Raw genomic sequence first — 13,261 nt, forward strand, 5'->3', positions numbered from 1 at the left:
TATGTACATTTCTAAAGCCAGGACCTTCCCCATAAACACTACATACAAAGGTATCAGCTACAGAATACAAATCATATTCAACCACATAACAAAATGCCAGATGGAATTAAAAAGCCTGAATAGGTAATAGAACAGTATTAGCCTAAACATAGTGTGTTTAGTAGTGTGAATTACAGTTATGGGTCCATAAATTGTTAGTAGTATTCCCAAAACACATGTAAAACATGTTGAAGGCAAGGCAAGTTTATTTTCATAGCAACTTTTGATTCATTAAAGGCATTAAGAAATAGTGTAATGGAAACACATTATAAAAACAGTCATTAAAAAGCAAAGAGAATAAAATAAACAAGCAAATATAAATAACGTACATAAATAAAAGTTACAACGTCAGATAAGAACAGTTCAATTAAAAGCAACGGCAAAAATAAATGATTTCAGCCTGGATTTAAAAGTAGTAGGAGTTGCAGCGGACCTGCAGGGTTCTGGGAGTTTGTTCCAGATATTTGGAGCATAATAACTGAACGCTGCTTCTCCATGTTTAGTTCTGACTCTGGGGACAGAAAGCATACTCGTCCCGGAAGACCTGAGAGTTCTGGACGGTTCATAATGTAGCAGGAGATCAGAAATGTATTTTGGGCCTAAACCATTCAGTGCTTTATAAACCAGCAGCAGAACTTTGAAATCAATTATTTTAGTGAGATCTGTAAAGACACCATTACAGTGGTCTACTAAAGATAAAAGCATGGACACTTTTTTTCCAAATCCTGCTGACATTAGACATTAAAGATGTCTTCTCAATGTGATAGTAGGCGGACTTTTTAATTGTTTTAATGTGACTGTTGAAATTCAGGTCAGAGTCCATGACTACACCAAGATTCTGACTTTTTCTGTTGTTTTGAACATTCCCAACTGAAGCTCAGCGCTGACTTTTATTCATTCCTCTTTGGCTGCTAAGCCATGGTAACTAATTTAGTCATTTTTCATTATCTGAGCCAGTGTACATGTAGTTAGATGTGTAATATAACTAGTGAATGTATAATATATACATGCATCATCATATTACTTTTACAAGGTAACAAACATATTCTTAAGGTGACTTTCTGGAAGATAGTTAAATTATTTTTAGGATTTGGCATGTGAAAAGAAAGACTAATTCATGTAACAGCTGTTAATAGAAGTTTGCACTGATGAAGTGTCACAGTCCCTGCAGCAAACACTAGATGGAACTCTTGAAACATCCTCTGAAGAATGTTTCATGATCCATACAGGTACTTATGACATTTTCTGTCCCGCATGTACAAAACACAACACATTTTGCTCTGCATCTAATGTTTTTATTTATTAAAAAAATACAAAACTCCAAAAAGTTTCCATAGGAAAGCGTTATGAATATGCAATCCCGTCTCTTCATTAACAGACTTCTTAACGTCTACAAGTTAAAAAAAAAAAAAAAAAAACTGAAAATAAAAACAGGAGAAGACGAGAGGTTCAGTATGCTTCTTGAGTCCCTGTGTTTGAAGTGTTAATCTTGAAGATGTGTATTTGGTGGCACCTGTGAGTGCATCTATAATGCTCTATGTGTACATAAAAGTAAACAAAAAGTGACTTTACATGTTATTATCTTCAGGATTAACACTCGAGAGGTTCCGTACAGAAGTGGAGATCATGGAAGTGATAAATATAAACATAGCAGCCATTTAATGAGGATTTAAATCACCCCTCCGACCACCTCTTTGCAAGTTACTAGTTAGGGTTGTGACTTCAGATGCTAACAGGGCTTTAAAGGCTCAGCCATTTTATAATAAACTACCCTCACCCTCCCCCCACTTTACATTTTGCAGTCTGTAAGCACTGGAATTAGCCTAACGTGAAAACATCCGGTACAATTCTTTAATTATTAAATTAATAGCATTAGCAACCCCTTACTTCTTGGACTTTTTATACAGTTTCAAGTGTTGCGAGTCCCTACAGTATTTCAGTTCCACTAATAATTTCTTCATAAACTAACAGTACTCAAGTTCTTAAGTCACTTTCCTGAAAATTAAGGGCGGGAATACTACAGCAACAATTTCCGATTACAGAGTAGCCCTGTGACACTCTGCCTGGAACTTACAGAGACACTCAAGAGTGTGATTCAGCCTCATTTCATCAAGGGTTGATCCTCACTTCCGTACAGAACACAGACGTTTGTGCAACAACATGCCCCTCTCGTTCTCCTGTCAAGTGACTGGCCTTCAACATGTCATGACATATGGGGAGAACAAAAGAAAAATAAAGACAAAAACTCCAATAATTATTAATAACAAAGAGATGCTAGATAAGGAGAACATTGATGTGATGTACAGTATGTGTTTACACCACAGGGGCCTGGCAGGGCTTAGTGGGCATCTCCAAGCTGCTCTCTCGTCCACAGCAGGCCGGCACTTCCAACAGGGAGGACTCCTCCGCAGGAGCTGGCATGCCCTGGGAACAGATCTGCTGCACGTGTTGCCTGTAGGTGAAGAAACAGAGAAAAGTCAGATTGCTTAGTAACAAACGACACACTGCAATTTCTTCCTCACAATGGGACAAGTGTTCCATTATGAGTTTTCGGGACTACTCACCAGGCAGTGCGGGACATGACATAGTGAATGTCGGGTCGTTGGAAGCCATTGAAGGTGGAAGCAGCGGCCACCGTGTAGGCCCCCATGTTATCAAAGACCAGCCAGTCGCCCACCTGCAGGTCAGGCAGGAAGCACTGCTCGACGATGCGATCAAGTCCATCACAAGTCGGGCCCCAGATACTGCAGGGGTACCTGACCTCATCTGGCTTTGGCTTCTATTGAGAAGAGGGGAGGACACAAATCATTAGTTTCCACTTTCAATTACTCATATTTATGATGATAATTTGCCACATTTCCAATTCTTGAGTCACTTACCTTATGTAGTGTTGGCAAACAGTGAGCGTGGTCATAAAGAATACAGTTAAAGGATCCATAAACACCATCGTTTACATAGTACATCAGGGTCCTATCTGTGGTCCCCTCGTCTTCCTCTGTTGTGAACAAAACAGAAACAAGTTCAGTACTGAGAAATGTTACAAATCTGCCTTCACAACATCTGTGCAGTTAATAATTAAAACCAACAGTTTGCATAACAGAATAAACTAGTTTACTAAATGAAGGCTGTTACCATCAGAGGCGGAGTCCTCGTCCATGATGACCTTCTTGGCGATGATGTTGACAACCAGTGTGTAAGCAGAAGCCACATAAAAGCGCCCTGGCTCAGAAATGATCTTAGTGCCGGTGTCAGCGGGGAAATACTTATCCAGAGCTGGGCTGATGACTGCGGTGATCTAGCCAAGAAAAAAAAAAGTTTCCAGTGAATATAATGTAAAAAAGGATTTATCTTGTGTTAGTTCTACTGATGTTGCAGCCTAACGACCAAATCAAATTCAAGATACCTCTTCGAATTTGAGTTCAGTATCATCTGAACCAGGGAATCCACCTCCGATGTCCAGCAGGTCCATGTTGTAGCCCAGCTCAGCCTAGATAGTCACAAAATCCTGTTTAAGCTTACTTTGCTGGGTAAAAAACATGAAATCTTTTTTAAGCATTTGTCAAAACTCACCCCAATATCGAAGACATAACGGGCATCAGCGATAGCCTGAGAGTAGGTCTCGGGGTCGGTGCATCCACTGCCAACGTGGAAGCTGACGCCAATCACATCGAGCCCCAGTTCCTTAGCTTTCTCCAGCAGACCACGACATGCTTTGAGTGTCGCACCAAACTTCACACTCAGGCGACACACCGCCTTAGAGTCATCTGTGGCAATACGCAGCACCAGCCTGGACACAGAAACAAAGTTAGAGGAATACATATTTGATAAAGAAAATATAAATGCTAGTTCTGTCTTTATATTAAAAGAAGGGAAAAATCTCACTTGGCATTTTCATGACAGCGGGCCACTTTCATGAGTTCCACCTCGCTATCAAAGGTCATCATCCGAACCCCGTGGGCGGATGCGTACTTGATCTGGGAAACTTGCTTGCAGGGGTTGGCATAGATGATTCTGCTTGGATCCACTCCCAGAGACTGAACCATATGAATCTCCGTCTAGAGAGGGACAATGCCAACAGTCAGCAAAAATAAGTGGCAATTTAAAAACACAAGCTGCCAATGCCAGTCCAGCTTATCATCAAGAGAGCTGTGGATGGTAGAGAACATCTATGGGAGATTACAATACACACCTTGCTTGCACAGTCGAAGCCAGCTCCCAGGGAGGCCAGGGTCATGACTACAGCCTGACTGTCGTTGCATTTGACGGCGTAGAAGGGAGTGACGCGAGGCAGGGCCCTCACCCAGCGCAGGTGCTTCTTGAGCACATCCCCCAAGTCGCAGACGTAGAATGCATCCCTGTCATCCTGCAATAGAACAGATGAAACAATAAAGGGAAAAATGCTTTTCACAAAAAACCTTTTTTTAAATAGAATATTACATACCTAAATAAACACATGCTAAAAGAAAAGGCATGTGAAACACAAGTATGCCAGGATGATCGTGACATGGCCCTATTCAATTGTCCCATGCCTATTTATACCCCTGTGTTTTTTTAGAATTGTGCAAAGGAAATACAAATCTGACATTCCAACACCAGTCACCTGAACAAGGGTGTAGGATTTCAGTTAAACTGCAGTTGCATCTTGTTCATGTTCACCACTTTACAAATGAGCCATCTGCACATCCCCGAACAAAACAGGACACTCACCGTCATGGATGACTCATTGATTTTCTGCTCGACGATATCCCGTGCAGAGAAGCCCTCCTCAAGGAAAGAGAAGTCAAACTCGGTGGCAGTTTCCATGCTCACAATAAATCCTTTTGATTAGTCACTAGGAAACTGAAAGAGGGAGCGGAGGACATGTTGAGATTACACTCAGCTTTGAGCACAAAGTGTCTTTTGTGTCTTTGATTGCATAATTCTATTTTGCCTCACTTATGGGAAAGATTTAAAAACAGTGGAAGTGTGATTAACTCTCAAAGCATGGAATTTGATTGAATTACACTTTTACTGTATTATCTGATACAAGGCAGTATTCAAGTAAAGTGAGATACTTACTTGGATATGAAAGTGATGAAATTTGATTGGTGCAGTTACTCAGGTACAGAGCAGCCAAGGCGGTTCACCAGTGAAGTTAAATCCCTTCAAATAAGACTCAAGGCCAGGGCCTGCTGAGGAGCCAGTGTGTGTCTTCCAAGACTGATTATTCTGTAACAAGAGCATTAAAAAAGATTTTAACATACATATGTACATACACAAACATTTCCTGATGGGGAATTAGCCTGGAAAATATAGACGTGCTTTCTATGGACTCAACTTGAGTTTTTTTAATGACTACAATTTCAATAGACATGTAATTTGTATCCCTTTCACTGGATTTTTGAAATAGTTATAGAATGATCCGTAACTTTTATGCTTTTAATTTATAACGTGGCCAAGACATACACACGCAATAACGCTCTATTTTACAACTATGTCATGACTAACAGTACTACGACACCGTCTGCACAGTAGTAATTGAAAGCAGAAGTGTTTAAACCACGCCCAGTTTCAGCTGTAATCCTATTATAAAGGGGATCCGCCTTCAACGTAAAAGAATGGCACAAAAATGGACCAATCAGTGACTAACAACTGACGCCTACGCCAACATGCCGGTTCCGTTTAGAGCTCTGCATGCCATGAGGTAATTTAGCACTAAAGTTACTACTAAACGTGGTTTCACAAAGTCAACCCAGCACATGTAAAAACACATTCAGCGTATAGTTAAAACACCGAAACCAGTAAAAGTTCAAAATGATAGACAAATGTTGTACCGATTATATAACTAGATTAACACAAAACTAGACAACTATTCTAAGATAACGTCCGCTAAAAGGCCGCCTGTCACACTCGCCACGTTGTAATGTAAAGTAACATTTACAGTTTAAAATCAGGAGCGATTCAATTTGGGTAAATGGTTACTTTGATAAAGCAAAAATACCAAAGCCTAAGAACACCATTTTTCATTGTCCTTTTTTTAAGCCGCCATAACCTTAGCCTGTTAGTTAACGTGTGCTACCGTTAGTTAAAAAGCGAATAAGCTAGCTCACATTTCACGTTGATAGACATCGAAAATCCTTCACTTACCTTAAAAAGCATTTACAAAGAGTGTGTCCATTAGACCAGAATGCTGGGATAAAAAAATGAAGCAGTGCTGAAAATGCAGCCTCTGTCAGGACTGAAACTAGAGTGGAAGCCGGTAAACGGTCCACGCAGTATTTATAGAGAGCTGGTTACTACAGCAACGCAGCCAGCTAAAACCGGCCCCCCATCCACGTATGAACCGGTTTAGGCTCGTCACCTCATCCACATGGTGGGGAAGAAAGACAGACCGGTCCGCTATACAACTGCGTACACGGGCAGCATTTTTTTTTTTTTTACATTTAAAGTGAATTTCATGCATCTGGTGCACTTTGACAGCTAAATGTAAGATGCTAGATCTAATAGAACTTTGTGGTCTTGGTAAGGGGAGGGGGCACAACTCTCAACACTAATATGACAAATATATCAATCAATCAAAGTATATCAAATACTGTAACCAATGACAATTAAGTGAAATATTTTCATTTTGAAAACTGTATTCTTCAAAAAGGAGCATGAGATGTGAGACCTTTTTTTAAAAAAAAAATTTTATTTTAAAATGTCAAGTTTTTTATTTGGGTGAGCTTTAAAACAGCATACTGCTGTCGAGCCCATCACGTATCCTACTTCTCATATTAAAACTTGTGTGATCCCTTTTCCAGGTTTCCTGACCTCACAATAGTGTAGATGTCCTTTGAAGATATAATGGTAAAGTTTGTTCTTCCTTTGAATGAGTTCACACATTCACTAATTGCGGAAAAAGCCTGTATAATTCACTGTATGTTTATCTATTTAGGATCCTTAACTTGAAATTAATTAAACATGAGTTAAGGCTAATGCCAGGCTGTAAGAGAACCATGTTCCAAATGTATATTAAGAGACTTACCGTTTTGCTGATTAGTAATTCCACATTTCCTTCCTATTGTTTAAGAATACATTTTAAACATTCTTTGGTGCCATGTTCAAATGAATTAATAGAAAGAAATCACTAGTCACAACCCTTGCAAGAAATGTTATGCTACCTGACTTCATGATGATGACCACCAAAAAGCGGGTGAGGCTCAGGATAGTAACTGCTAATATTCGACTATATTGTTTTGACTACCAAAGAAGATGCTATCATCATTAAAACAGCAATTATATTCACCTATACTAACAATAATGCACAGCACAGGAACTGCATGGGCTGGATGTTCACAGCAGGTTCTAATGAATTGAAATAATTCAGTAAAAAAAATATATTCATATTATTTACAATAGATTATAAGGCTAAAAAAAGACAAGATTCAACAATGCTACTGTTACTTAATTTAAATGCTAGTATCGACTTGTTTAGCTTACAAAACAACATGACAAATGACATGAACACATTAAATGCATACAAAATGTTTATTACAAAAAGTGCAAACTAACAACCACAATCTAAATCATAGTCCCCACAGAAAGTATCTGTGGATTCACAAAATGTTGTTGCTGCGAGCTATGAGGATGGTAACATCACCCGTTACTGTGCAAACAAACATATAAACAGTAATACATATTTAGATGCATCCTGCTCATGCATCCTGCTACCTGCATCTCGAGGCACACAGCACGTGACAGAACTTTCAAATTGCCTACGTAGAGCCAATGCTCTTACTGACACTATAGATGCAGTTTGTGAGTCAAACACACATTTCTTAACCAGTGCTGTTTGTTGTGACTACCACTAACTTAGTGCACCATACAATACAATAATAACGGGACTGCTCCTGATGATGACAATACTCATCCGTTCGGGTTATCCTATTGTCCTATCCAGATGTGATGGAAGAAAATCTACCTTGATATGTGTTAATCCAAGAATTGCTCACTCACGCTGTCTGCCTATAACTGACAGCATGGCCTCAATAAGGTGATGGCAGTCTGCTCAGTCTCATTTGTGACCTGATTAACAGGATTAAAGATCACTAGATGACTCAATCATGAGGTGTTGTCACCACAAACACATATGTCACAAAAGCTCTCCAAAGCCATGTTTGCAGATACATTTTTCATGTTATACCCATATCCTTTTCTACGTTTGTGAGACAACGAATACCATAACAGATGCCCCTGTGAGCTACTGAGAATGATAGGAAGCGCTCTAATGGTGCGTCTACTCCTAAATGTTTTTTCATCCACAGCCCTGAAATTCCTGCCCCCAGACATTTCCCCCCCTTACCGCAGTTTAATCAGTCCAAAGGTTGCTTTCATAGACATTTGGTCTGCATGCAGACATTACCAAATGGAGGAAAAGAAGATTTTGGTTAGTGTGACCTAACAGTACATGTGGAAATGTTGCACAAGCACCGGTTCCAGGACACTAACAGTAAACTTTAGGGCTTCATGAGGACCGCATATCTGTGGGTTTGACTTAATATCTTTTCCAGGTCTTGAGGCTACAATCAAGATGGCAGTCAAAGTTTTTGCACGATGGGGTTTCCATTCAGATCTTCTGCAGGCTCGGAGAATGAAGTCATGTTTTCCAATAACTCAATTATGAAAAACTAAAAAGCATAGCCCCTTCCGATACAGTAAAAAAGTTAAAGTGTCAAATTTGTATGATGAGATAAATGCGTTCGTTATCAGGCATAATAGTTTTCCCTATGGTCCTGCCCTAAATCTGAATTTGTTCTAGCAGACGTTGCTTCCTATGCAGACCCATGCCTGTCAGTCAGGAAGTGGGCCCGCTCTTGGGGGCTCATTTATTTTCCACAGATGTTTATCAGCTTGTTCAAAATCACAAGATCCCAAAACACTTGCACGTGTTACGTAAAGTACCCAAATTAGATTGTTCCTCTTGACTCCAGTAATTTCCTTTAATTTAATTTGTTGCCTCTGTTCCACCAAATGTCTGTTTCCACCCTTTCCTTCACCCCTGTCCTTCTCCTCCATTTGTCATGTCTATCCCTCACTATGTGTAGACTTTCTGTTATCGTTACTGTGGGCCATTGTGGCCTAACCCCCACATTTACAAGGCTTCACAAAAGGACAAGGATGATGATTGTTATTGGCCACCCACAAGATAGAGTGCAGTGTATGGGCCTTGGTGACTGTGTGTCACGTGTATCACTGCATCTGGCTTTGTATTTCTCTTCCCTTTTTCGTAGTCCCAGAATGAAATGCCACGGTCAGTTTAACTGTTTCATCAACTTATGTTCCTGTTGTGTCTTGAGACAATAAGGCGTTGGCACAAACCACAACTTTCCCTGACATTTCTCAAGCAAATAAACTAAACTCTATTTGGAGATGATGAAACCCAATGATTAAGACCTAACACCAGAGAGCAACGTGTGATATTGTAAGGTCTACATTAATGTTCCCTTTTTATCTTAGGTTCTTTATCTTTGCACTTTGCAAATTCTTTTTACACTTCCTACTTTGAACCTTGGCAGAGTCCTTGGACTATTCAGTAAATGCTACCTGAGACATTCGATTACTCTTTTGACTCTGGTCAGTGGGACTTTGTAGAGGCGAGCCCCCTTCAACATGTTGACACCGAGATAGCTTAATCTACTGTAAACTCAGATGACGCCAGTGACTCCACCCCGGCGCATCTCACATGGTGTTAAATTGTATCATGAATCAAATCTGGAAAGAAATAGAGGAAGATGCAACATTTAAAACAAGAATGACTTATTGTAATTTTTATGGTCTGCACACAATATGTTTGAACTGAAAGAGATGAAAACCCCCATCAAATGTCCGATTGATCAAGGATTTAATGTTTCATTTTAAAGTGAAGATGGTACAATTCACCTTTAAGAGGAATAAGGATAGGTACATCCTGATGTATTTTCTTAGTTTTCTTTGGCAATCAAACCAGTTTACAAAAGGACTACTGTGACAAAGACATTCCGAGGAAAGAGTGGAGGTGAATTTCGAGATCTGTATTTTCGGAAAATACAGACATTGGTTGGCTTGTAATTTAGGTCAAACTGTAGTGTCTGGCTTGGTACCGCAAGAAAAAGTAAATTGAAGGTTTGGTCTTGTGGGTCTCTGCTGACTCGGCTCATCCATAGTTCATTCACACGGCTGAGGTCACAGTAACACTACCCCTTCTGGACTTCTGCGATGGAAAGGGATGAGGGCCACGTGTGAAAAAGGTATTTTATTACCAAGTTTAAAATCAGGATTTTGATAATAAAGTCCGAAGTTTGAGTTCAAAGGCATATATTTTGAAAGTATAGTTCTAAAAATAAATTTCCCATTTAAAATCAGAATTCCTCTTTATACTCAGAGACCAAAGTTAGAATTTTCAAGTTCAATGTCACAACTACGTAAAAGAAAATAATTTAAAATAAAATAAGATAAATATAATAATACAAAAGTAATTCTGACATTAAATCAAGACTTTAATTCTCAGATTTAAGTCGCTGCCAAGTAAATGATCAGAAATGATTTCTAGTTGCTTTCGCAGTTGAACTCTATAGTCTTGTCATAATATTGCTACATGAAAATCTGCGAGCTGCATATTTTTTCTTAAATGTCATGGAGATAAAGTTTACATACCATGCACCTCCAGTGTGTCTTGTATCATTGTGAATTCAATCCGAAGGTCAGAATGACTCCACATTTCCAACAACCTAGCAATGTTAAAGGTTGTTTCAGGCTCTTGTACTTATTTTAACTTTTTTACTAATCCAGGCACGACTGATACAATGAATACTATGCATTTGTCTTACTTTCTAAAAAACTGGAAAGTATCCGGGTGAAGTGTGCAGATCGTTTTTGTGTTCTAAAGTGGGTATCCAAGGTTTTTATCTTCAGGTGGAGCGCTGGTTTTGACACATCTAGGTCACATCACTGTGAACACTCCCTGTATGAGTTGTGTTGTCACTATTAGTTTTAGGTTTAATTTATGTCTTTCAATTTAGTATACACTCAGTTATATTAATTGTGTCTTTGTCAATTCATATCTTATTTGATACAATAATTTTCCTCTTTTAAAAAAAAAGTTCTTCTTTTTTTACCTCTTCAAAATACACACCTGCATCTTCTATATTATCTTCTAAATGTAAATGTGTACGGTGTTGATATTTCTTTAGTGTAATTGGAAAAAATCCTAAAGTAAATTATTTGGCACAAAAGAATCAACATTTGAAACAACAGCTTGCTCTGATAGTAACCTACATTTATTTTGAGACACAGCAAGAGAATGAAGATTCCGTGTGAATATAGATAAAGCTAGAGAGTAACAAGGTTTTTTTCAATTAATACACTTGGAAACTATAGACTTAGTTACTTTATAGAATCTCTCTTTTTTTTCAAGATGCTGACATGGTTACATCAAAAGTAACAACTCAAACCTTTTTTAAATGATATTCCTTAATGTAACACAACTGTTCAAATACATGACAATTGCATATCCTAAAACTATTACATTATTGTGTAGTTAAAATAAAAGGTTGTTATACCATTACCATGCAGGCTGGCTGCCCCACTTGCCAACTTGTCAACTCTGTTCCCCGAGTGATGAGAGGAGAGCTGTTTAATCTGGCTGTCTGCTGACTCATCATTTCTTCTTCTTTCAAGGTTGAGCTGCCCAGAGTTAGTACGCCATGAACTGTGGAGACAGAGGCCAAAAAAAGAAAAATGCAATGATATTTTCACTGGAAGATCTTTTGTGCTTTTCCTGGGTTGGCCTGAAGCTCGGTGAACAGGCTGCGTCAGCACATTTTCACCCCTTTTGATCCTTTAGGGGAGAAAGGCACGGGCTGAAGAGAAGGCTCACTGCATCTCATTGAAGGTGTCATGGTTCTACCATTAACACAAATATATTTGCTCTGTGAAATGAGGATGAAATGGTTAAAAGCATAGCATATATTTAACGTAACATCAGGATGCCTACAAAGTAACACAAAGTTGTCATACTTTTCTTGATGTTTTGTGGGAAAAACTACCTGCAATGTAAGTGTGTACAGAAAGAATTCTAAGTGTGTGGGTCTCAAAACATAATTCATTCATGCAAACTGTTAAGTGATGAACCAAATGAGCAAAAGTGCAAAGTTAGCATAGCCTCCACATTTAGAATGTAAGCATGTCAACATTGCTAGCACCAACAAAAAAAAACCCAAAGCTGCAGATATTTGGTTATAAATATTTTCAGAAAATCTGGAGAATAGTTGTCCCTCACTGAGAACACTTTTCAATGCCAATACCCTCTTTTATATGGATTATCCAAAGCAATACACACTGCCTCTAAAAACTTCTCAACTACCATGATAGACAACATTCACCAGATTAAGTTTGATTCAGGTAAAGCATCCCTGGTTTTCTTTTTCTTTTATTATAAATGAACTTCCAAAACACCACGAGTGGTTATTATGCCTAATGGCCAACTGTAATCTAGCTCTGATTTGCATTGATTGGAGTTAGCCTCATCTAAGATCATTACAAGTGAAAAAATGTATTGAAAGAAAGACAGAAATCCTCAGAAATCTCTAACCACAAGCGTCCTGCAGTTCTACGTAATGGTTTGGCATACAAGGTTAAATATATCAAATCGCACTTCCCTGTCTTGTTGGGATCCAGTCTCCTTCATTCTTTCTGCCAGCGTTGGTCGACCCACTTTGTGTGGCCTGATTTTCAGTTGTCATGGTGAAGCCAAATCATACTGAAAGAAAAGGGGGGTGATTTGCCTGAAACACAGATTAAAAACTCTACCTGAAGACATTTTGCTAAACTGTGTTTATTTGTTCTACAGTTATAAAGTTAATGGTAAGTCCCAACACAAAGGAGTGAAATAAGTTGGAGCTTTGTCATGTGGTCAAGGCATAGGCTGTGGGTGAGGCTCAAACAAACAGTCTTTATTAAACACACATCCTGCTCATAGATGTGCCAATTTCTTACTAGTTAGCGGATAATGAAATGTAGCCATTTAATATAAAACATTTTTAGAAGGCTCTTGCTGAAGGCTGAATATATGGAAACTTTTATGGAACATCTGTGTTCACAATAGTCAAGGGAACAATCATTTAGGGAAGGCTTAGCTCCTCTAGTCTTTATTACCAGCCACGCCTTGGCCTCAGTGACCTATCATTTCTGTCTGATTTCAGGCAAGAACTGGTTGTTGAGTTAC

General features: G+C 38.9%; 1 protein-coding gene across 1 annotated transcript; it reads right to left on the minus strand.

Annotated features, from left to right (window-relative positions):
* Positions 1–227: 227 nt before the first annotated feature.
* Positions 228–6,365, minus strand: odc1 (ornithine decarboxylase 1). The gene is made up of 11 exons (XM_063908525.1): positions 6,166–6,365; positions 5,098–5,247; positions 4,747–4,878; positions 4,229–4,402; positions 3,922–4,094; positions 3,610–3,826; positions 3,443–3,526; positions 3,172–3,334; positions 2,919–3,034; positions 2,604–2,818; positions 228–2,491 (listed from the first exon to the last, which is right to left on the minus strand). The coding sequence occupies exons 3-11, from the start codon at positions 4,840–4,842 to the stop codon at positions 2,353–2,355; spliced, it is 1,377 nt and encodes a 458-aa protein (XP_063764595.1). The 5' UTR covers positions 4,843–4,878; positions 5,098–5,247; positions 6,166–6,365; the 3' UTR covers positions 228–2,352.
* Positions 6,366–13,261: the final 6,896 nt, after the last annotated feature.

The sequence above is a fragment of the Eleginops maclovinus genome, chromosome 19 (assembly GCF_036324505.1).
Source record: "Eleginops maclovinus isolate JMC-PN-2008 ecotype Puerto Natales chromosome 19, JC_Emac_rtc_rv5, whole genome shotgun sequence".
Lineage (NCBI taxonomy): Eukaryota > Metazoa > Chordata > Actinopteri > Perciformes > Eleginopidae > Eleginops > Eleginops maclovinus.

Excerpts from the sequence above, each read along its gene's own strand:
- odc1 (XM_063908525.1), bottom strand. The coding sequence starts at position 4,842 with ATGGAAACTGCCACCGAGTTTGACTTCTCTTTCCTTGAGGAGGGCTTC. Across the intron at positions 4,403-4,746 it reads TCAATGAGTCATCCATGACG|GATGACAGGGATGCATTCTA; the intron begins GTGAGTGTCCTG and ends GTTCTATTGCAG. Across the intron at positions 3,827-3,921 it reads CGCTGTCATGAAAATGCCAA|GCTGGTGCTGCGTATTGCCA; the intron begins GTGAGATTTTTC and ends TTCTGTGTCCAG.